The sequence below is a fragment of the Brachycentrus maculatus genome, unplaced genomic scaffold, assembly GCF_059751285.1.
Source record: "Brachycentrus maculatus isolate JH-2025_06_01 unplaced genomic scaffold, ASM5975128v1 h1tg000145l, whole genome shotgun sequence".
Classification (NCBI taxonomy): Eukaryota; Metazoa; Arthropoda; class Insecta; order Trichoptera; family Brachycentridae; genus Brachycentrus; species Brachycentrus maculatus.
The window spans coordinates 242,984-264,971 of NW_028280898.1; the positions used below are offsets into that span (position 1 = coordinate 242,984).

General features: G+C 35.5%; 1 protein-coding gene across 1 annotated transcript; it reads right to left on the reverse strand.

The window, feature by feature from the left end:
- Window positions 1-2,062: 2,062 nt before the first annotated feature.
- Sac1 (phosphatidylinositol-3-phosphatase SAC1) lies at window positions 2,063-21,268 on the reverse strand. Its single transcript, XM_088260994.1, has 14 exons — window positions 21,134-21,268; window positions 20,800-20,894; window positions 18,195-18,313; window positions 17,099-17,191; window positions 15,052-15,183; window positions 14,113-14,221; window positions 12,981-13,096; window positions 11,032-11,256; window positions 9,861-10,028; window positions 8,514-8,729; window positions 7,303-7,470; window positions 5,886-5,987; window positions 3,836-3,972; window positions 2,063-2,535 (listed from the first exon to the last, which is right to left on the reverse strand). The coding sequence occupies exons 1-14, from the start codon at window positions 21,169-21,171 to the stop codon at window positions 2,442-2,444; spliced, it is 1,812 nt and encodes a 603-aa protein (XP_088117120.1). The 5' UTR covers window positions 21,172-21,268; the 3' UTR covers window positions 2,063-2,441.
- Between the last annotated feature and the right edge of the window lie 720 nt (window positions 21,269-21,988).

A 21,988-nucleotide genomic window follows, 5' to 3' on the forward strand; every position in this document is an offset into this window, starting at 1 on the left:
TTAATTATATACATAAAGTTCTTTTAAAAAAAAATTGTCGCAAGGTGTGGCTGTGAATATCTATAATAAATTACTACCTACATACATAATTTCTCAAAAAAATATACAAAACTAATCAGTACACTATGCTAAATAATATAATCTATAAATCAAGGACCCAAATTGCAAATAAAAGAATATCAGATCCTAAACCTTGACCATTTTCCATCCAATTAATTTCAACAAAAGATTTGATTTCAAAATATCTATACAAAACGTTAAAAAAAAGTATATAACCACTCAATATTTTTGTTTTCGAGAATCGCCCATCTCTTTGTCAGGACAATCGCTACGCCGGCACGCGAACAACACTAGTGCACATCGGTCTACAGGCAGACTAACAAAGCATGTGATTAATATTTTATGCAAGTGTGAGAATAGCGCTATGGTGCGTTTTATAGTTTTTGCACGTGGTGTAGTGATTGTCCTAACGTCTCGAAACCGGTAGACTAAAATCTCAGCGATATCCCACATTTTATCAAAATGTCACCACAGAGTTGATACTTTAAATTACAAAATGTCGCGATAAAATTTATATAACACAATATTAGATAACTTGATTCCAATGAAAAATATTTACAATACCTTGAAAATAGTAATGCAGGTGCGTAACCAAAGACGCAGAGAAAAGGATGTTTTTTTAGTTATTGTTGGACAAGTACATTATTTATTTAAGTTTTACTTGGTAAACACCACTTAAAATCTGGTCTTAAAATCTGTTGTGACACTTAGCTTCGCATATGTCGTTTGAAAATGATGCGGAACGCATCGAAACACTTGTCACGATAAATTTTGAGAAAAAATGGTATTTCCCAAGTAAAATTTAAATTAAAAATTGGAAAGAATTTCATGAAAACAATTTATGAAAACACTAACCATATTTAAAACCCTTGAAACCCCTAAAAACCCCAAAACCCACATTAATAAAACAATTCTTAATTTCAATACAAAGGGAATTAATTTCAAATGGACAACATTCTCTACCTTTTAATAATAAAATAATAATAAAACCCTTATCCGCACCCCAATGGTGCATAGGGCACTGTGTCATATTAACGCAGTGTTATCTCGATCGTTTACACACGAAGGAAAGGTGATCAGCCCTCCGCTTCAGGTACCAGTCCATGGTAATATTGAATAAATATTACAGTGAAAAAATCACTTATATTTATTTTATTTATCGAACCCGGGACCTCCAGAACGGTAGCCGAGCGTGCTGACCATTACACTACGGAGGCGGACAAAATAATATCTCTACCTTTTATGGGAAAAAATATAAGTATGGACTAAGCAATATTTTTTACGACTAAATTGAGTGCCGAATGCTACACAGTTGGTATAACACAGCATCAATACTAAACTGTCGACAGAAAAATGACAATTCCTAGGATAACACAGCTTCACAGTGTCTTCGTAATATATATATATATATATATATATATATATATATATATATATATATATATATATATATATATATATATATATATATATTTATATATTTTTTTTTTTTCATTATTACATGATCTCCCAAACCCATGTTACAATTAATATTATTTTTTGACATCTCATCAAAGACGAAGAAGAATATGGAAGTCTGGGCATTTACAGGACTGACGACCGTCATAGGCTGGTTCAAGTGATCACTTTACACACGTGTAGCATTCACCAATTGTACCCATTATTGACAACCACACTACTCAAATTCTTGGAAGCTCTATATATATATGAAACAATTTTGAAACATTGTTCTTGAATCACTAGAGACATCTATGGGTGAGATGAAAAGAAGCTTTTTATTGAGCAGAAACTCTATTAGTATGTGAGGTCCGAGTCCTGGATTATAATCACACACATGAGAAACGTCAGAAAATATTAGTTTCATTTTTATTATTTGACGAGATAATTTATTGACAACATTTTGAGTGTGTCCAAATACTTAAACCAGCCTATGACGGTCGTCAGCCCCGTAAATGCCCAGATTTCCATATTTTTCTTCGTCTTTGATAAGATGTCAAAAAATAATATGAAAAATAACTCCTATAATTGAAGATAATCCAGATTTGTGAATGTTTCAATTAATTCTAAAATAATTAATGTTTTTGACGATTGTATTTATTCCTATTTTATTTTTATGTCGTATTTTTTACGAATGTTTAGTAAAAACATCACTCGTAGATAATTTAGTAATCTAGGGTTAAATCGGTGACTATGGTGTTCTGCCAAAGATGGTTCTATACAATTTGTAATACTTTCTTGCAATTTTCACGGACAATTCCAATCACGGGTGGTGCAACTCTTCTCCGGTAAAATTAGACTAATTCTCCTCGTTTAGTTTGGGTGTTGACAGCGAGCGGTCATCCTCTTCACCGCTGCTGATGCTCGGTCAAACCACGAGGATATCATAAAGGAAAGGACTGGCTTGGTGGGTGAAAACGCGACGACTGCGAGTTCAGGTCTCGGAGCTTCGGGTAGTCTACGAACTCCTTGCCGTACCTGCCAAGGAAAAAAAAAACAATTATATCATTCCCAACATGGTCAAAATAACTGGTCAAATTATAAGCTGCATAAAAAATCATATTTTCAAGCGTTTCCCAGTCATTTCTTCGTCATCTTGGTGTAGGCCTTGTGGCCTGTTTTTAAGAGGGATTAGCCTCCTGCGATGTGGATTTCCAGCTGTCAATCCATCTCTTTGGTGGTCTGCCTTGTGCAGTGCGATGTGGGGGAGTCTGGATGGTTCCATTCTCCTCACATGCGCATACCATTGTCTCCTTCGTTGCCTTCCCTACATGACGGCATCTTCCATCTCGCATATTTCCCTGATCCTGGCGTTTCTTATTCTATCTCGAAGACTCTTGCCTGATATGCTTCTTAGAGTCTTCATTTCTGACACTCTAAGCGCTTGCCAACGGTGTCCGCTCTACTTTTGATTCCATACGTCACGATGGGTCGGACACAAGTTTTGTAAATCTTGATTTTGTTGCTGATCTTCATCTCAGGATTTTTCCATATAGCATTTTTCAGGCATCCTGAGATGAATGATTAAAGAAAACACTTGTTTTTTACCACTTGAGTTTTATTATAGACTACATGTTTCAGAAGTTAAACTTCCATCATTCAGGTCTGTATAATAACTAAGACCTGAATGATGAAAGTTTAACTTTTGAAACATGTAGTCTATAATAAAACTCAAGTGGTAAAAAACAAGTGTTTTCTTTAATCATTGTAATATGTCTTACCACAAAGTTAATGCCGAAACAATAAATAAAACATCCTGAGATGATTGCAGTTTTGTTTATTTGCCCCATTCATTCGCATCGTAGATCCGTTTGACCACACAGGTCCACACCCAGGTATTTAAACTTTTCCACCTGCTCTACAAAGATGCCATTCACAGTCACGCTACATCCCACTGGGATCCGAGAGAACACCATGCTCTTAGTCTTTGTAGCGGATATATAGTCATCGTTTAAATAACATTGTTTCCCAGTATGTAAAATAATCCATTTTAAAGGTGTCTCTACTTGATATGAAACATGTATCATTCTTTACTTTTTTATGAAAGAAGATGGAAGTCTGAGCTTCCCAGGACTGATGACCTGGCATTTGGCTGGCTTAAGCGATTACTTAATACACTTGTGTAACATTCACCATTCTGCCCATTATTGAACATCCCTTATCCACTATTTTCGAAAAAAAAGGCTAAAAAAAGATGAATAATATTTCCTTAGTATAATTTGATAGGTTTTTGCAACATCTGGAAGAAAACGGCTATCATTTTGTCGAATCTCATTACCTGAATATGATATGGATTGTGGAGCCGACCATGCCCCCCCAGAATAGCAGGTACAGCAGGATCTCCGTGGAGTACTCCGACGGGAGAATCACGCTGGCCATGAACATGGATATGGCAATCAGCAACACTGACGGGAACTGTCACACAAACAACATCGCTAATTTATATATTTATGAAATACCACTACTACTGTTACCATCACGCCATTGCTCCAAAGGGGTAGGCAGAGAGGATGGAACGCCACACTCTTCTGTCCTGACATACAATCCTCGCCTCCTTCACATCCATACATCTAGTCATACATGCCCTCCGATTACGCAGACTTTTGACACCGCAGATTTAAGGTTCTGATTGATCTGATCGTGCCAAGTCTTTTTCGGTCGTCCTCGTTCTGTTTTCCCTCTCACATTCGCCACATATATTTTCTTAGTCATTCTCTCGTTATCCATTCGCTCCACATGTCCATACCACCGCAAAGAACTCTTCCTAATCTTTTCAATTATTCCTTGTTCAGCCTTACATTTCTTTCTTATATCTTCGTTTTTAATTCTCATACAATGATTTTCCACACATTCGTCTGAGGGAGCGCATTTCAACAGCGTTCACTCTGCTTTCATCCTTCCTTTTCCAGTTCCATGTTTCGCTTCCATACATTAGTGTCGGTACCAGCACGCCGTTGTTATTTTTACCTTCTGGTTTATTACCTTCTGCCTCATTTCAAAGTCAGAAAAGAAGGTTTTAACTATGTCTTTGTTAAGGTATTAACTATATGTGCATACATCCCGCCGCCAGCGGGCATTAAAAATACCCATCCGAAATGTGTCAAAACATTGTTAAATGCTTAAAAAAAAATTTCTTTTTTTTTTCATTTATTTAATATAGTTACATTTTTGAGTACAACATAATACAATTTCTAAACATTTATACATATCGCTCACTCCTTTCAAGAACGTCATAAATCAAAAAACTTGATATTTCAGTAGAACGTTTTTAAAGTTTAAAAATACTACACATTTTATTAAAAATAACTATCAAGCCACTTATTGAACTTTTTACTATGCAACACATCTTTTTAGGTAAAACCTGAAGGTTATTTCACAATTTGAAAAACATTTAATATATTTAAAAAAATAATTAAACAATACCTTTTCTTCAAAATGCAAAAACAACACTTTCTGCCCTGTAGCGGGTAAATATTATATTAAAAATATGCCGCTTTTACTGGGATATAGTACATTTTCTAGGCATTCCGAAAACATGCACAACTGAAAATTGATGATTTTTGATTTATGACGTTCTTGAAAGGAGTGAGCGATATGGCAAACTTATAGTTATAGATTCGCTGTGCCTCTCCAAAAAAGAGACTGAGCCCTTGTGCTTGGAGAGGGACTTACACTCGTGGTTTAATGTTTCATATAATTAATGGTATAATAGTCTTTTTTTATATACTTTTTCAAGATTTATATGTAATGGGCACTAATTTTTTTCTTAAGAATTTTTACATCTTCTATTTTTTAAATTTCTTTACGGAGTTAATTGAAATATTTAATTCCCAAATATTTGAAGCTTTGTTGAAATTGTTTAGTATTACATATTTAGTATTTGTCCGCCTCCGTAGTGTAATGGTCAGCACGCTCGGCTACCGTTCTGGAGGTCCCGGGTTCGATTCCCAAGGGGGGTAAAATAAATATAAGTGATTTTTTCACTGTAATATTTATTCAATATCACCTTGGACTGGTACCTGACGCGGAGGGCTGATCACCTTTCCTTCATGTGTAAACGATCAAGATAACACTGGGTTAATATGACACAGTGCCCTATGCACCATTGGGGTGCGGATAAGGGTTTTATTATTATTATTTAGTATTACATCTTTAACATACTGTTGGTAGAGAGCGGGAGACGCTTATAAGCATTCTATTTGCTTACTTTTGATACAGCGTGAGATGCCAGAAAACATTGTACAGATGGGAATTGGGTTTGCAGTTACTTGCGATAACCCTGATTGGTATAATAATTAGGATCGGGGTTGATGAAATAATTGACTTACCGTTATGTACTTCCAATCTTTATCCTTGTGAAGAGGACAAGCGATGGTCTTGCCTTCTCCCTCCTTCACCTTGTAGAGACCGAGGAACAGATCGATAGAATCCTGGAAGAAGCAACCATTGAACACAGCGGTAAATATTTGGAGATATTTTTTTTCATGTTGTTAACATTTTTCTGTCCGCCTCCGTAGTTTAATGGTCAGCATGCTCGCCTACCGTTCTGGAGGTCCCGGGTTCGATTCCCAGGAGGGTTTAATAAATATAAGTGATTTTTTCACTCTAATATTTATTCAATATTACACTGGACTGGTACCTGAAGTGGAGGGCTGATCGCCTTTCCTACATGTGTAATCGATCGAGATAACACTGCGTTTATATGAAGCAGTGCCCTATGCACCATTGGGGTGCGGTAAGGGATTTATTATTAACATTTTTCTTTGACCATTTTGCAAAAACTAAATGAAAAATCGCAGTTTATCTCATTTTCTTTTATCTTTCATGGAGTATGGACGTAAACGAGCGTTGGTGCGAATTTCCCTCAAAGGAGTATCGACATCAATGAACATCGAAGTCCGTCCGTCAGTTGGTGTGATGTAACTTGTATAGCAATGACATCTGTGGATATTTTTATGTAATTTTGTTATAAAATAAAACCTAGAGATAGTGACTTTATTTTAATTTAGGTATTTTTACATAATTTCTGTCTTTATAATACAAAATTATTGCGCGGTATAAAATATAATCCTGAAATTATCCGGAGCATTGGTCTGTGTGTTCCCAATAGTTATCTAAGACAGCGTCGGCATAGATTGTTTCACATTCTTATTTACAGGACCAACCTGCCGATGGTTAAGTGTGCAGGAAGAGTCACTATTATGCTGAACAATATCACGCTGGATATTCATCTATTCCATGTGTCTGAGGGGGTATTCCGAAGCGGTATTCTTCTACATCTTTAACAAGTGTTCTTGCTTACTTTCTAATTTATGTTTTAATGTATACGCTTTGAATTTGTGTTTTTAATTTATATGTTTTAACTATTATTGAATAAATTGAATTCATGTAAAAAGAACCCACTCCCCGGAGAAAGTCAAAAATCAACTGTGGAGGTCCTCACCAAAAAGTTACTTTTCTAATATTGCACAAAAAATCCTTTAAATGCAAATCCGTTCTGTTTACTGTATTCTATTAAAATCTTAAATAAAGTTGTGACAAAACGTGACCAATCCTGTGTTAAACCGATATGAAATCATTAAATCGCACCAAAACGTAACAATTTTACAAGCTAGAATTCCCGATTACATACTTAAAATCATTTATAATGGAAATGTAACGTTTTGGTGAGGACCACCACAATTATTGTACAAACGGAAAAGTTAAAAAGATGTGAAGTGGGTCAATATGACAGATCTCATTTACCTGTCGGAATCCATCGGCAAAGTTGTTCTTATAGTAGCGGGTGAGAGAATTGATTCCGTCCTTCAGCAGGCCGAGCTTAGTTCGCTTGCCCGTCCGGGTGAAGTCAGTTTTCAGGGCTCCGGTGCCCGAGTACTGAACTGAAATGACATCTGCGTGGTCGGCCCACACCTGCAAAATAAAGAAACGATAAAACTATATTCACGTAAACCTCGACTTCGACTTCGAACCTCCAAGATGAAGGCTCTCCGATCCATAACCGGAAACACATTGCGAGACCGAGTAAGAAATACCGACATCCGGAGCATGTGTAAGACGGAGGATATCGTGAGGTGGGGACGACAACGAAGGCGATACTGGAAGGAACATATAAACAGAATGTCAGAAGACAGACTTCCACGTATCGCCCTCCAAGGTAACCGACAAGGTTTAATTTATGACATGAAATAAACCCTGAAAAGGGCAACAGGTTGTTGCCGAAACTAGTTGGTTGTTAGTAAAAATGTGAGTGGATCAAAAAATAAAGTCTTTTTATTTCTCCAAAATAACACTTCAATTTCATACTTTTTCTGTGAGCCTAAGCGGGTCATTATTAGAAATAGGTATCAAATTGTGGTAGAGTGGGTTCGAACCGAGAAACTCTGACTCAAGAGTCCGCGACACCACGGGACCACAACCCAACTTTTCATTTTACTTCATTTTAATGTCAATAAATGATTATCCACGTCAATATTGAACTAGTTTTTTTTCAAAAGTGGTCTTAACCCATGGGTTCCTATTAGACTCATGGTCCCCCTTTCATATTTTATTTATTGTTTCAGCATTAACTTTGTGGTAAGACATGTTACAATGATTAAAGAAAACACTTGTTTTATACGAGTTTTATTAAAGACTACATGTTTCGGAAGTTAAATTTCCATCATTCAGGTCTGTATAATAACTTATTATACAGACCTGAATGATGGAAGTTTAACTTCTGAAACATGTAGTCTTTAATAAAACTCAAGTGGTATAAAACAAGCGTTTTCTTTAATCATTGTCCCCTTTTCAAACACAAATTTATACAATGCCCCCCTGGAAATTACACTAACCACGGGACCACAACCCGACACTAAAAAGAAGACCCTAGGAAAATAAAATACCAATAGGGCGACCACAAAAGAGATGGTTATCCACGAACGAACTGGACGAACCAGAATGAGCGGACTACTCACACTCTTGAAGAGCGACTCCAGGTTGTCGTGGTCTTCGATGCGGCGGTGGCGGATGACCTGTAGATGCTCCAGCACGGCGGCGAGGGAGCGGCGCGCCAGCATGGACTGCACCACGTTGGTCCGGTCCAGGCAGTCGATGCAGTTGGTCCGGAAGGTCCCGCTCTGCTGGGAGTTCACCAGGCCGTTGCGGCCCAGCAGGAAATACCCAAATTCATCCTGGAAACCATGAAAAATAAAGGTTTTCTTCTACTGACTCTTTCCACATTCAATACCGTATAGCGCATCACGTCAGATCGACACAATGTCAACTTGTCAATTTTATTTGATTTTTTTACTTGTTGGTCAACCGACCAATATAAAGACACAATCACGATTAGAATGGTGAATGTTAAATGTCTGTAAAGTAATCACTAGACCAGCCTATGACAGATCATAAGCCCTGTAAATACCCAGACTTCCATACCCCTCTTCGTCTATGTTGAGATATCAAAATGTAAAAATAACTTCAAGTAGAAAAACCCAGACTTGCAAACAAGGTTTGGACACATTCAAAAATATTGTGGATACAATAATCTGCTCCAGTTAATAAAAATTGAAAATCATGTTTTCAAAACCTAACCAAACCTAATCCTTATCCGCACCCAGTGGTGCTTAGGGCACTGCATCATATAGAAGCAGTGCTAACTTGATCGTAAAATACACAAAGGAAAGGTGATCAGCCTTCCGCTTCGGGTACCAGTGCAGGGTCATATTAAACAAATATGTACATGTTAGACTGTAAAATCACAAATCACTTATTTTGACCCTCTCGGGAATCGAACCCGGGTTCTATAGCATGGTGGCCCAGCGCGTCAACCACTACACTATGGAGGCGGACAAATTACTAAGTAAAACTTATATTAAAAATTCCATATTCTTCTTCATCTATGTTGAGGTGTCACCCTAAATGATTTTTTTTAACTTTATTTATTGTGACTGCAGACAGTTGGTAGAATTCCATATTGAATTGTTGGGTAATATATCCAAAATAAAACAAGGTTTGTTGGATTGAATTATACATTTATTTATGTATATGTTAATACGTCAGGCGTTTCATCTTCTTAGGACATTATCAAACACTCATGTGTTTGATAATGTCCTAAGAAGACGAAACGCGTCACGTATTAACATATACATAAATAAATGTAGAATTCAATCCAACAAACCTTGTTTTATTTTGGATATATTAGTCAACAACCCTAAATGAATTTTGCAACTGATCGCAAAGCTTTTTCGCATCGCACCAACTTCCGGAGACATTCCTCGCTAGTTGATGGCAAGTCATCATGGATACCGAGTCACACTGACCTGCTGATGGGTCAGCCTGTCGATGAGGATGTTGAGGCGGTCCCAGCGCATGCGGCTGCACTCGGCGTGGAAGTCGAAGCTCTCGTAGTGCAGCGCCGGGTCGCCCAGCTGCGTCACGTTGTTGTGGAACTCCACCTCCAGGGTCTCCTCGGCCCCGCGGTGATCGATCTGTCCATATCAACAAAACATCTACCATCAGAAGGGATTCTACTTCTTCTCTAACCTTCTCGGCTGTCCAAACTCAAAACACAGTAAGGGACATTTTTTTTGTAGTAGGTTTTTTTTTGCATTTTTGGACTAAGTAGTTTCTACTTAATCCAAAAATGCAAAAAAAAACCTACTGCAAAAAAAATGTTCCTTACTGTGTTTTAAGTTTAGACAGCCGTTCAGACAGTCCTCAACTGCTAGATATAGGGCTTTTCTATATATATTTTTTAATAAAATAAAAGAAATAATTGTGTTCTCCTTATTTACAAAAATACTTAAATTTCATAGTATTTCTGTGAGCCTAAGCAACTCATTATTAGAAATACATATCAAATTGTAGTAGAGTGGGTTTCAACCGAGAAACTCTGACTGAAGAGTCCGCGACACTTATCACGGGACCACAAACCAACATTTAATTTTGATCGGGTGAGTAAAAAAAATAAATAAAAAAAACAAAAAAAATTGACAAGTTAACACTGTGTCCATCTGACGTGATGGGAGTTCTACAAATTAAACGCCAAATCAATAAACCAGGAACCCCTAGTGCATGTTGGTCTTCAGGTCGACCAAAATCGCATGTGTCAAACATTTTGTATAGTTGAATAAATAAATAAGTGTGTAAATAGTGCTATGGTAGTGACGGGTAGTATTGTTTGCATGCTGTGGTAGTGATTGTCCTGATGAAGAGACGGGTACGTCTCCAAACCGGTAGACATAAAAATCTCGATGAAAGGTTATATACTAATAGTACTCACATTTTTGTAAAAAAATATCAAAGTAAACATGACTAAATACAAAGTAAATGCTTTAAATATTAATAATATTGAGAATTTAATGAATAGGACTTTATTCTCAAAACTGTTGGCCCATTCAACAGACAAGAAAGAAGAGTTGGCCGATTGTGTTGTGGATGATCATGTAAGACGGTCTAGTTTGCCCAGTTGGCCAGGCGGGGCCCACTCACCAGGTTGACGAGCACTTGGGGCCCGTAGAGCTTCTCCTGCTGCTGGAAGTGCTGGCGGGCGGCGGGCGCGTGGTCCTGCGCCAGCAGCTGGGGGCGCGGCTTGTAGCGCAGGTCGGGCAGCTGCGACCAGAACAGCGGGATGGAGCCCCGCGTCTGCACGAAGGAGGAGCGCCACCCGTCGCACTCCACGATCTGCTCCGTCTCCACGTAGTTGGCCACATTGCCCTGGAGACAACACATCACATGACTAATAAGGTGTTTATACGATATCTTATATTCCGATAACATATATAAATTCTTAAAAATAATATTACCAACAATTGTATTAGCTCTAAAACATTAATTTTCCAAAAAAAAAAATTGCCATGTCAATAAATTCTTCCTTTCCCAGAAAATAAATATAAGGGTACAAACCTACATCCCCCATTAGCTTCTGTTGTCTTCCATAAATTATTGCTGCACGTGTTAAAACTGTCACTTAGAATTGTATAGCTACATAAGGCTACATAAATTCTTAATTTGTAATTATGCTCTCTTATGTTTCTTTGTTTTTCTTTTTTCTTATTCTTGTCTTAACCTGTTCAAGCATTATCTCCCCACTAATTTCTAACAGACATCAAAAGGTACAAGCCTAGATCGTTCACACTAGTCTGTTGGTTCACACTGGTTGGTTGGAAGATATTGCTTTATAGCAATAAGCCCTAAGTAGACTCTACTTAGTCCAAAAATGCAAAAAAAACCTACTACAAAAAAAATGTCCCTTACTGTGTTTTAAATTTGGACAGCCGAGTAGTCCATTTGATTTTCACATTCGTTTGATAATGCCCTAACAAGGCAAAACAATTGTCACAATATAATTTTTTTTATGTGTTTTTGTTAATAAAATACAACTTGGTAGACTCAAAAAATCTGTGTTTGATTTGAAATTAATACATAAACTAATAAGAGACCTTTTTATTTATTTATTCTATTTCTTACATCAATAGGGGGGAGGCTTTATTCATTGTCATATTGTTTACCCATAGGGCGCTTGTGTACTACACGGAATTTCACTGTCTGGCAGTCCACTTAGCGTTTTAAAACGATGATTGGCTTGTGCTTTTGTCCATCGAAGATCGAAGCTCTTGATCGGCGCGCGAACACGTTGCGCGTAAATTCGATCACGCTAAACTGTTGTAATCGCTTTAATTTTTTAAAACCGGACTGCCGGACGGTAAAATTCCAGGTAGTGGACAAGCGCCCATAGGGCACTTGTGTACCTCACGGAATTTTACTGTCCGGCAGTTCGGTTAGCATGATAAAACGGATGATTGACTTGGATCGGCTTGTGCTTTTGGGTGTCTTTTTTCGGAATGGTGCGCTTTATCGGTGCGTGATCACGTCATGCGTATTTTCGGTCACACTTAACTATCGTAGCGGCTTTTATTTAAAAAAAAAAACGATCTGCAGGACAGTAAAATTCCGTGGTTTATTATTATTTATATTTTTATATATATCTATTGTTTCAAAATGTTGCAGTTTGTGACTTTTCATTTTAATCATTTTTAGGATTCCTTTGTACATAATTGTTGTTATGTGTGTGACGCTTTCTTCCTCCATGTTCTAAAATTTAGACTTGACTTCACATACGGTTTTTGAAAATTTTGCAGAAAGCGTGGAAACCTATGTCACAATAGACTGTAAGAAATAGTGGTCATCGATGTGACAGAGCTGTGGATTCAACAAGATGGCGCAACATGCCACACGGCGTGTGCCACCATCAATATATAGCGGGAAGTTTGAATTTGTATACCATATTAGTTTGTTTATTAAATGTAATACAACCTAACTTAAGAAATTAATTAATAAATATTTTACATGACTCCCATCAACACGCGGCTGCAGTATTTGCATGGACACAGGAGCCGTGTTCAACGCACAGAATGTGTTAAAGATATGTTTTTTCTTACATCTTGATCGATTCCTCTCATGAACAGTCGAGGACCAGCCCTGAAGATGGAACGCCGAGAGACCAGGGTCCAGGTAAACATCTTTCCGTTGATGACAAAATGGTTTATCGACACAACTGGATATAACTCAAGTCAAGAAAAATACACTTAAATAAGTTTAAATTCTAAATCTAAAATTTGTTTGGGAATTATATAGCTAGCACGAACAAAATATTTTGAAAAAAGTTGTTAGATTGCCAATGATAAAAGCCAATTAAACAATTCCACATATATGTTATGAATGTAATGAATATATTTATATATCGTAGTTGTTAAGGAGAAAGTGACCAACTAACAAAACGTAAAATGTTCAGGAGGGCCATTTAAGTCAACTTTGCTCGGCAAGAAAATAAACATCAATGCAGTTAGTAATTTTTAACAAGTCAATATATTATACTTCCAAGTTCAAAATAGTAAGATATCAAATAGTTAATGATCACGTTTTTGTAAAAAATGCACTTGGTCACTTTCTCCTGTATGACTACGATATATATATATATATATATGAGTTAAGACGGTAAGGGGTCATAAACCATTTTTTATTTATTTTTTTTTATTTTTTATTTTTTTTTATTTTTTATACATAGATACATTCAATATACATATTCATTTCATATACACATTTATTATACGTATTGCGGCTCTTTAAGCATGGCCTGTGTTGAGCCGAATACTAACATGGTAATACAAAGTTTATATATTTTTTGTTTTTAATTTTTAATATATATATATATTTTTTTTAATGATTAGATTATAAACATAACATACAGGAGATACAAAAATAATTTATGTTTTAAGGTTTTTCAATGTGATAATTACACCTGGACTTTAATTAATTCACTTTCCACCTTGTCCCTTCCAATGTTAAGTAACCATCGACGGACACTGTTCTTAAAGACCTGATCACTGATCATTGGTTGATGAGCATGGATTTATTTGTTTTTAGTAGTTAGAGAATAAACGGAACATCTTTGTCAAATATTTTACCTCTTCCTTATGTCAAATTGTGATTACCGTTCCCGGAGAGTAGAAATTAGTTTTGTTAATCGATTCGACAGTCACTTTGTGGTAAAATCTGTCCAGAAAAGGATACATCCCATCATGATGGGGAGCGTGAACTTCTTGAACCGGTTGTCCTTCATCTCCTGGAGCAGATCCACATTCCACAGGAACCGAGGATCAGCCCTCTCCAGCATAGACATCTGCGAAACATACATTTTTTTCCAAATATCAAATCAAGCATTATGTTTCAAACACCAGAGTAATAGAATAAAATAAAAACTTTAGTTTTTTCCATATGTATTTTATTTCACCAGTGAACGGGTTTCATCGTAACCGACATCACCAGTCTGATGATGTCGGTTACGATGAAACCCGGTCACTGGTCAAATAAAATTTATGTCGAAAAAACTCTAAATTATTTTTTTCTCTCTATAAAATGCAGTTCCACCAGTCAGTACAAAACTTAAAAATACTAGAGTAATGTTTACAATTTGACATCTAAACATAGATGAATAAGAAAGTGAAGTTTGGGTATTTACAGGGTTTACAACCTGAATGGTAAGGATCTTGGATACATAAAAAAAAAGGATCTCTTCTAAATAAAAGCTTACTCAAATCAACCATAGATACTGCGGCGAAATCACACATAAAGCAACGTAAGATTTATACAATAAATATACGAGTTCCAAAAATTTGAGCAGTGTGCGGCGCGAACCTGATTATGAAAAGAGGCAAGCTTGATTATGGCTCTCGGGAGGCATGCGGAGTACATGGCCAAGCCAACTGAATCGCCTTTTCTTGCGTTGTGACCAAGATTTGCTGCGTTCTACGCCTCATCTCTTCATTCCTCACAAAGTCAAACCACCGCACGCCTAAAATTCTTAGCGGACATTTGTTCTCAAAACTAAGTACACGGCTGCTCCGGGCCGTTTTAAGGTGCCATGTTTCACAGCCGTATCACACTAGAAATATAATGTAATTTTATGTGTAGCTAAGAGATATTTATGTAGGTATAAATTGACCAAGATACCTGCAAGAATTCTGGCGACGTATTGAAGAGCCTTTGTAGAGTGTGGGTGAGGTCGTACTCATAGGAAAAATATAAATACGGCGTCTCCAACACGCTTGTGATCATTTTCAGGTACATTCTGTTATCTTCAACCTGAAACAGACAAATATGGGTAATACAATAGTGGAAGCCCGGAAATCCTAGCTAATTGGGGATGTGGCCTGTTGGAATTTGGAAAAGATCGGATTAGCTGAGAATTTTTATAATACAGTACATAGTACTTTACACTACAGTTTTTCCAGTTACTGTAGTTCTCTGGTGAGCTCTAATGTTAATGACATTGTTTCTTTTAAAGTATATGTACATTTATGTATTAATTTTTCAATCAAACACAGATTTTTTGAGTCTACTAAGTTATATTTTATTAACAAAAACACATAAAAAAATTATATTGTGACAATTGTTTCGCCTAGTTATGGCATTTTAAATTGTCACAATATTAAGTTTTTATGTGTTTTTGTTAATAAAATACAACTTAGTAGACTCAAAAAATATGTCTTTGTCTTTGATTTAAAAATTAATACATAAATTAAAATGGAGTTCTACAAATTAAAACGCCAAATCAGTAAATATATGTACATTATTTGCAATTTTTTACATTTCAATCGAATATTAGGGTACTTGAGTAGCAATACAGGTACACTGCTGTATACTTTATTAACTTTTCAATAATTTAAGAACTAAATTAGTTTATATGCGATGATTTTATGTAATAATGAATGTGTTCTTCAGTCTTTGCGTGTTTTTTTTTTAAACATTTTCCTACAAATGCTTTTCTTTAAAATCTTGTTCAGATTTCCTGAGATTTCTGGGGTTCGGATATCTTGAGTTCCATTGCAATAAATGATGGTACTGATAATAACACGACAATTTTGAAAGCCAAACATTTCTATGGATTTAGTATTGGATCGAATACCTAACCTCGAAAAGCATGCAAACTTGTCTATGGTAAAATCCATAGAAATCGTCACAATATAGAAGTGGATTTCATGAAAAACTTTTGGTATACAATTTGAATGTATAAACAAAAATATTACCTAACTATCTAACCGTCACACTCCTTCTCCGCAGTGAGAATAGAACGCCACACTACTCTGTCTTTGCAAACAATCATTACCTCTTCCACATGCAGTCATCTCCTCATACATACCAGCCAACCCAAGTATTTGACATACTTGATCATGTCAAGTTTCGCATTTAATGTAAAAGCAATAATTTCTTGAATATTTTTCGCAGATACTTTGTGGCACATTTTATAAACTTTATAAAATTAAACAACTTTGTTTTAACCACTTTTTTATACCTTTAACGTTTTTTATACCTATAACTTTTACGGTTTAACCTACGGGTTTCGACAAGAATTTCAATGTTTTTAATGTTTTAGAATTTAATAAACAAGATGATGACAAGGTTCTTGTCGAAACCAGTATGTTAAAGTGTACTAATAATAAAAAAGTGGTTAGAACAAAGTTGTTTAATTTTATAAAGTTTTTAAAAGCAATAAGGCCGTAAAACCTGCTTCCACTATCCATAAAGTAAAAAATAATAATTGGATAACAGAGGTTGATAGATTTGAAATAGATTGTATCATTTGGCCATGTCATCAATGATTGCATGACTCATGTTTTTTTTTTAAAGTGATCAAATAACTTATTGTAAAATGTGCCCTCGCCATGGAAAAACCCGGTGAGGACACATTAACTCAATTATTGTAACTTGGAATGGAAACCCTTATCCGCACCCCAATGGTGCATAGGGCACTGTGTCTTATAAACGCAGTGTTATCATGATCGTTTTACACATGAAGGAAAGGTGATCAGCCCTCCGCTTCAGGTACCAGTCCATGGTAATATTGAATAAATATTACAGTGAAAACATAACTTATATTTATTTTACCCCCCTTGGGAATCGAACCCGGGACTTCCAGAACGGTAGCCGAGCGTGCTGACCATTACACTACGATTGTAACTTAAATTGTAAATATGTCTTTGACGAAAAAAAAAATTACCTGTTGGCCCGTAAGATGGGTAGTGGTGTTGGCATACGGAATAACATCTGTGCCGGCTAACTGGAATATATCTTGTCCATTTATTTTTCCAACCTGCAAAAATATTAGATATAACCTTTTAACGCCCAGTGGTCCCTAGTATTTGCATCTTTACATCCCGAATATTTGCCAGGCATTATTATTATTTAAATGAAAGTGTTTATTAGTAAATATACCTAGAATATTTGCCAGGCATTATTATATTTTAAATGAGAGTGTTTATTAGTAAATATAACTAGAATATTTGCCAGGCATTATTATTATTTAAATGAAAGTGTTTATTAGTAAATATGCCTAGAATATTTGCCAAGCATTATTATATTTTAAATGAGAGTGTTTATTAGTAAATATAACTAGAATATTTGCCAGGCATTATTATTTTTTAAATGAAAATGTTTATTAGTAAATATACCTAGAATATTTGCCAGACATTATTATTATTTAAATGAAAGTGTTTATTAGTAAATATACCTAGAATATTTGCCAGGCATTATAATGGTTTAAATGAAAGTGTTTATTAGTAAATATACCTAGAATATTTGCCATGCATTATTATTTTTTAAATGAGAGTGTTTATTAGTAAATATACCTAGAATATTTGCCAGGCATTATTATATTTTAAATGAGTGTTTATTAGTAAATATAACTAGAATATTTGCCAGGCATTATCATTATTTAAATGAGTGTTTATTAGTAAATATACCTTGAATATTTGCCAGGCATTATTATTATTTAAATGAAAGTGTTTATTAGTAAATATACCTAGAATATTTGTCAGACATTATTATTATTTAAATGAAAGTGTTTATTAGTAAATATACCTAGAATATTTGCCAGGCATTATTATGATTTAAATGAAAGTGTTTATTAGTAAATATACCTAGCATATTTGCCAGGCATTATTATGATTTAAATTAAAGTGTTTATTAGTAAATATGCCTCGAATATTTGCCAGGCATTATTATAATTTAAATGAAAGCGTTTATTAGTAAATATACCTAGAATATTTGCCAGGCATTATTATGATATGAATGAAAGTGTTTATTAGTAAATATACCTTTATGCGATGAGTTGCCACTACAAGATGGTTTCCGGAGAGCAAGCGGACCGTTCCCAGGATTCCGCATACTGGTCGGTAAGTGTTATCGGTCGTGGGAATGTGAAACTTCGCACGTTCTGCAACACAAAATTCTGCGTGATAAACTCAACCAACGGTGACATTGTGTAGTGATGTGTACATATCGCTCACTCCTTTCAACAACGTCATAAATAAAAAATCTTCAATTTTCAGTTCTGCGTGTTTTCGGAATGCCCAGAAAATGTACTATATCCCAGCAAAAGCGGCATATTTTTAACTTTATATTTACCCGCTACAGGGCAGAAAGTAATTTTTCCATTTTGAAGAAAAGGCATTGTTTAATTATTTTTTTAAAAATATTAAATATTTTTCAAATGGAGAAAAAAACCTTCAGGTTTTACCTAAAAAAATCTGTTGCACAGTAAAAAGTTCAATAAGTGGCTTGATATTTATTTTTAATACATTTTATTATATTTTTAAACATTAAAAACATTCTCCTGAAAAATCAAGTTTTTAAATTTATGACGCCGAAAACATGCACAACTGAAAATTGACGATTTTTGATATATGATGTTGTTGAAAGGAGTGAACGATATGCAACATTCAGCATTTTACCCATGATTGACAGCCACACTACTCAAATTTTTGGAACTCATACATCTCATATAAAGACATCACTTCATGTGGGAGTTTGTGTAGATCATGGGTCGGCAACCTTTTGTTGTAAAAGGGCCAAATATTTTTCATGGGGATCAGTGCGGGCCGCACTTGCAGTAGGTATACATACAATATTTATGTACAAATATTTTAGTTTTAAAAATAAAACGCTACGTGTATATTTTAACGACATTTATTGTATTTAATAAAATCAATGAGATTCCCTTCGCTCCCTTTCTCGCTTCCTTTCACTCGATTGTGTATAATATCGTCCGTCATGTGCGTTGCGGCGAGAATCTCGCGGGCCGCACCAAGATGTCTCGCGGGCCGCATGCGGCCCGCGGGCCGCAGGTTGCCGACCCATGGTGTAGATCATCAAATTGTGGTAGAGTGGGTTTGAACCGAGAAACTATGACTCAAGAGTCCGCGACACCACAGGACCACAACCCAATACTTCATTTTACTACATTTTTATGTCAATAAATGATTATCCACGTCAATATTGAACTAATTTTTTTTCAAAAGTGGTCTTAACCCATGGGTTCCTATCAGACTCATGGTCCCCCTTTCATATTTTATTTATTGTTTCGGCATTAACTTTGTGGTAAGACATGTTACAATGATTAAAGAAAACACTTGTTTTTTACCACTTGAGTTTTATTATAGACTACATGTTTCAGAAGTTAAACTTCCATCATTCAGGTCTGTATAATAACTAGTAAGTTATTATACAGACCTGAATGATGGAAGTTTAACATGAAGTCTGAAACATGTAGTCTATAATAAAACTCAAGTGGTAAAAAACAAGTGTTTTCTTTAATCATTGCATAATATATAGTTGATTTGAGAAAGCTTTTATTTAACTGGAGACACTTTTATATAAACACACGCGAGATCCTTTACAAATTATTTTACACACTGAGAGATGGCAAAATATCATTTTTAATTTTTTACGCTTTCGCTGGTTTGTATAGTCAAAGATAATAAAATTTATGAGTTATTTGATTAATAGATAAGTAATTTATTTACAACATTTTGAGTGTGTCCCAATACTTGTTCACTAATCTGGATTATCTCCAATTATAAAAGTTATTTTTCATATTATTTTTTGACATCTCAACGTAGATGAAGAAGAATACGGAAGTCCTTATCCGCACCCCAATGGTGCATAGGGCACTGCATCATATAAACGCCGTGTTATCTTGATGAAGGAAAGGTGATTAGCCCTCTGCTTCAGGTACCAGTCCAGGGTAATTTTGAATAAATATGAATAATATAATAATAATAAAACCCTTATCCGCATTCCAATGGTGCATAGGGCACTGCGTCATATAAACGCAGTGTTATCTTGATCGTTTACACATGAAGGAAAGGTGATCAGTCCTCCGCTTCAGGTACCAGTCCAGGGTAATATTGAATAAATATGACAGTGAAAAAATCACTTATATTTATTTTACCCCCCTTGGGAATCGAACCCGGGACCTCCAGAACGGTAATTTTGAATAAATATTAGAGTGAAAAAATCACTTAGATTTATTTTCACCTCCCCCCTCCTGGGAATCGAACCCGGGACCTCCAGAACGGTAGCCGAGAGTGCTGACCATTACACTACGGAGGCAGACAAAGATGATACTTATATGCTTATATCATGAAGTCAGATCCGGTATTTCTCGTTAGAGTACCAAAAGTCGATTATTACATTTTGGTAGCCAAGGGGTTAAAACAATGTCCTACACCTTACCACTTATATGATGCCTTGTTAACCGTCAATTAGTCGAGTCCTTGAAGATATTAGCACTAATTGAGCGGTTCACAGTGATTGATTGCATACATCAGGTGTGCCAATAAATTAGGTAACCTAACCACATATTTATACAAAATTTAAATAAATTAAAAACTAGTAAAAATACAAGAATCGTGTACATACCAATTGTGCTAACATTGGACGTCGTTTTGTCAATCACAAGAACTTCCTTCGGATTTATCGTCGGCTCGACGTAAAAATGGCTCGGTGTAACAAATCTGTCGATTGTAATCCGATTAGACAATATTAATTAACTAAAGATACGATATTATACTCGGAAAAAGCGCCAGCAAACGAAATAGGGTTGGATGTTTCGAAAGCTGTTTTTAAAATGTGCAAAAATGACGCTGAAAATCGGGGAGCAATAAGCGAAAAATCAAATTAAAACGGGGTTAGTGCGATTTTTAATGAGTTATATAGCTGTTACGGAGCGGGACAAATGATTTTGAATACTTACAATTTCATATCATCGTAAATATCGTTGGATGAAGACATTTTTGGAATTTTATCGTAGCTTTAGAGCGGCGTTCATGTGTCAAAAAGATGGCCTGATTTTGACAACTGAGAGAGGTGGCGCCTAGCGGATAAAATATGAACTAAAATTTACGCAGAATTGCTATGAAGTTGGCAGCTAATAAAAAATGTTGGGTAACTCATCAAGAGATGGCATCAAGTCGTGAATTTGGCACCTTGTAGTATTGTACAAATCAGTGTTTGTCAATAATTTCACGCACAGATTATTTAGGAACAAACAGAGCAAACATTGTAATAAGTGCACTTAGCTTCTTGAGTCGAAATAGACCATACAACTTATTTCAAATGCATTGTTTGTTTATCGCGTATGAATAGTGAATAGTGAAAGCAGTGTCAAGAAGCACGTTGCTGCCTGAGCAATTTAACTGTTGTTGTTTTACATTCACAGATATCGCTAGTTTTTTTTTAAAAACTGGTTTTAAATTGTTTTCCACAAAAACCCTATCACAGCTTAAAATACATCGCTCACTCCTTTCAAGAACGTCATAAATCAAAAATCGTCAATTTTCAGTTGTGCATGTTTTCGGAATGCCCAGAAAATGTACTATATCCCAGCAAAAAAGAGGCATATTTTAAACTTAATATTTACCCGCTACAGGGCAGAAAGTGTTGTTTAATTATTTTTTTTAAATATACTAAATATTTTTCAGAGAAAAATGGAGAAAAAACCTTCAGGTTAAACCTAAAACGATCTGTTGCACAGTAAAAAGTTCAATAAGTGGCTTGATATTTATTTTTAATACACTGTATTATATTTTTAAACTTTAAAAACGTTCTC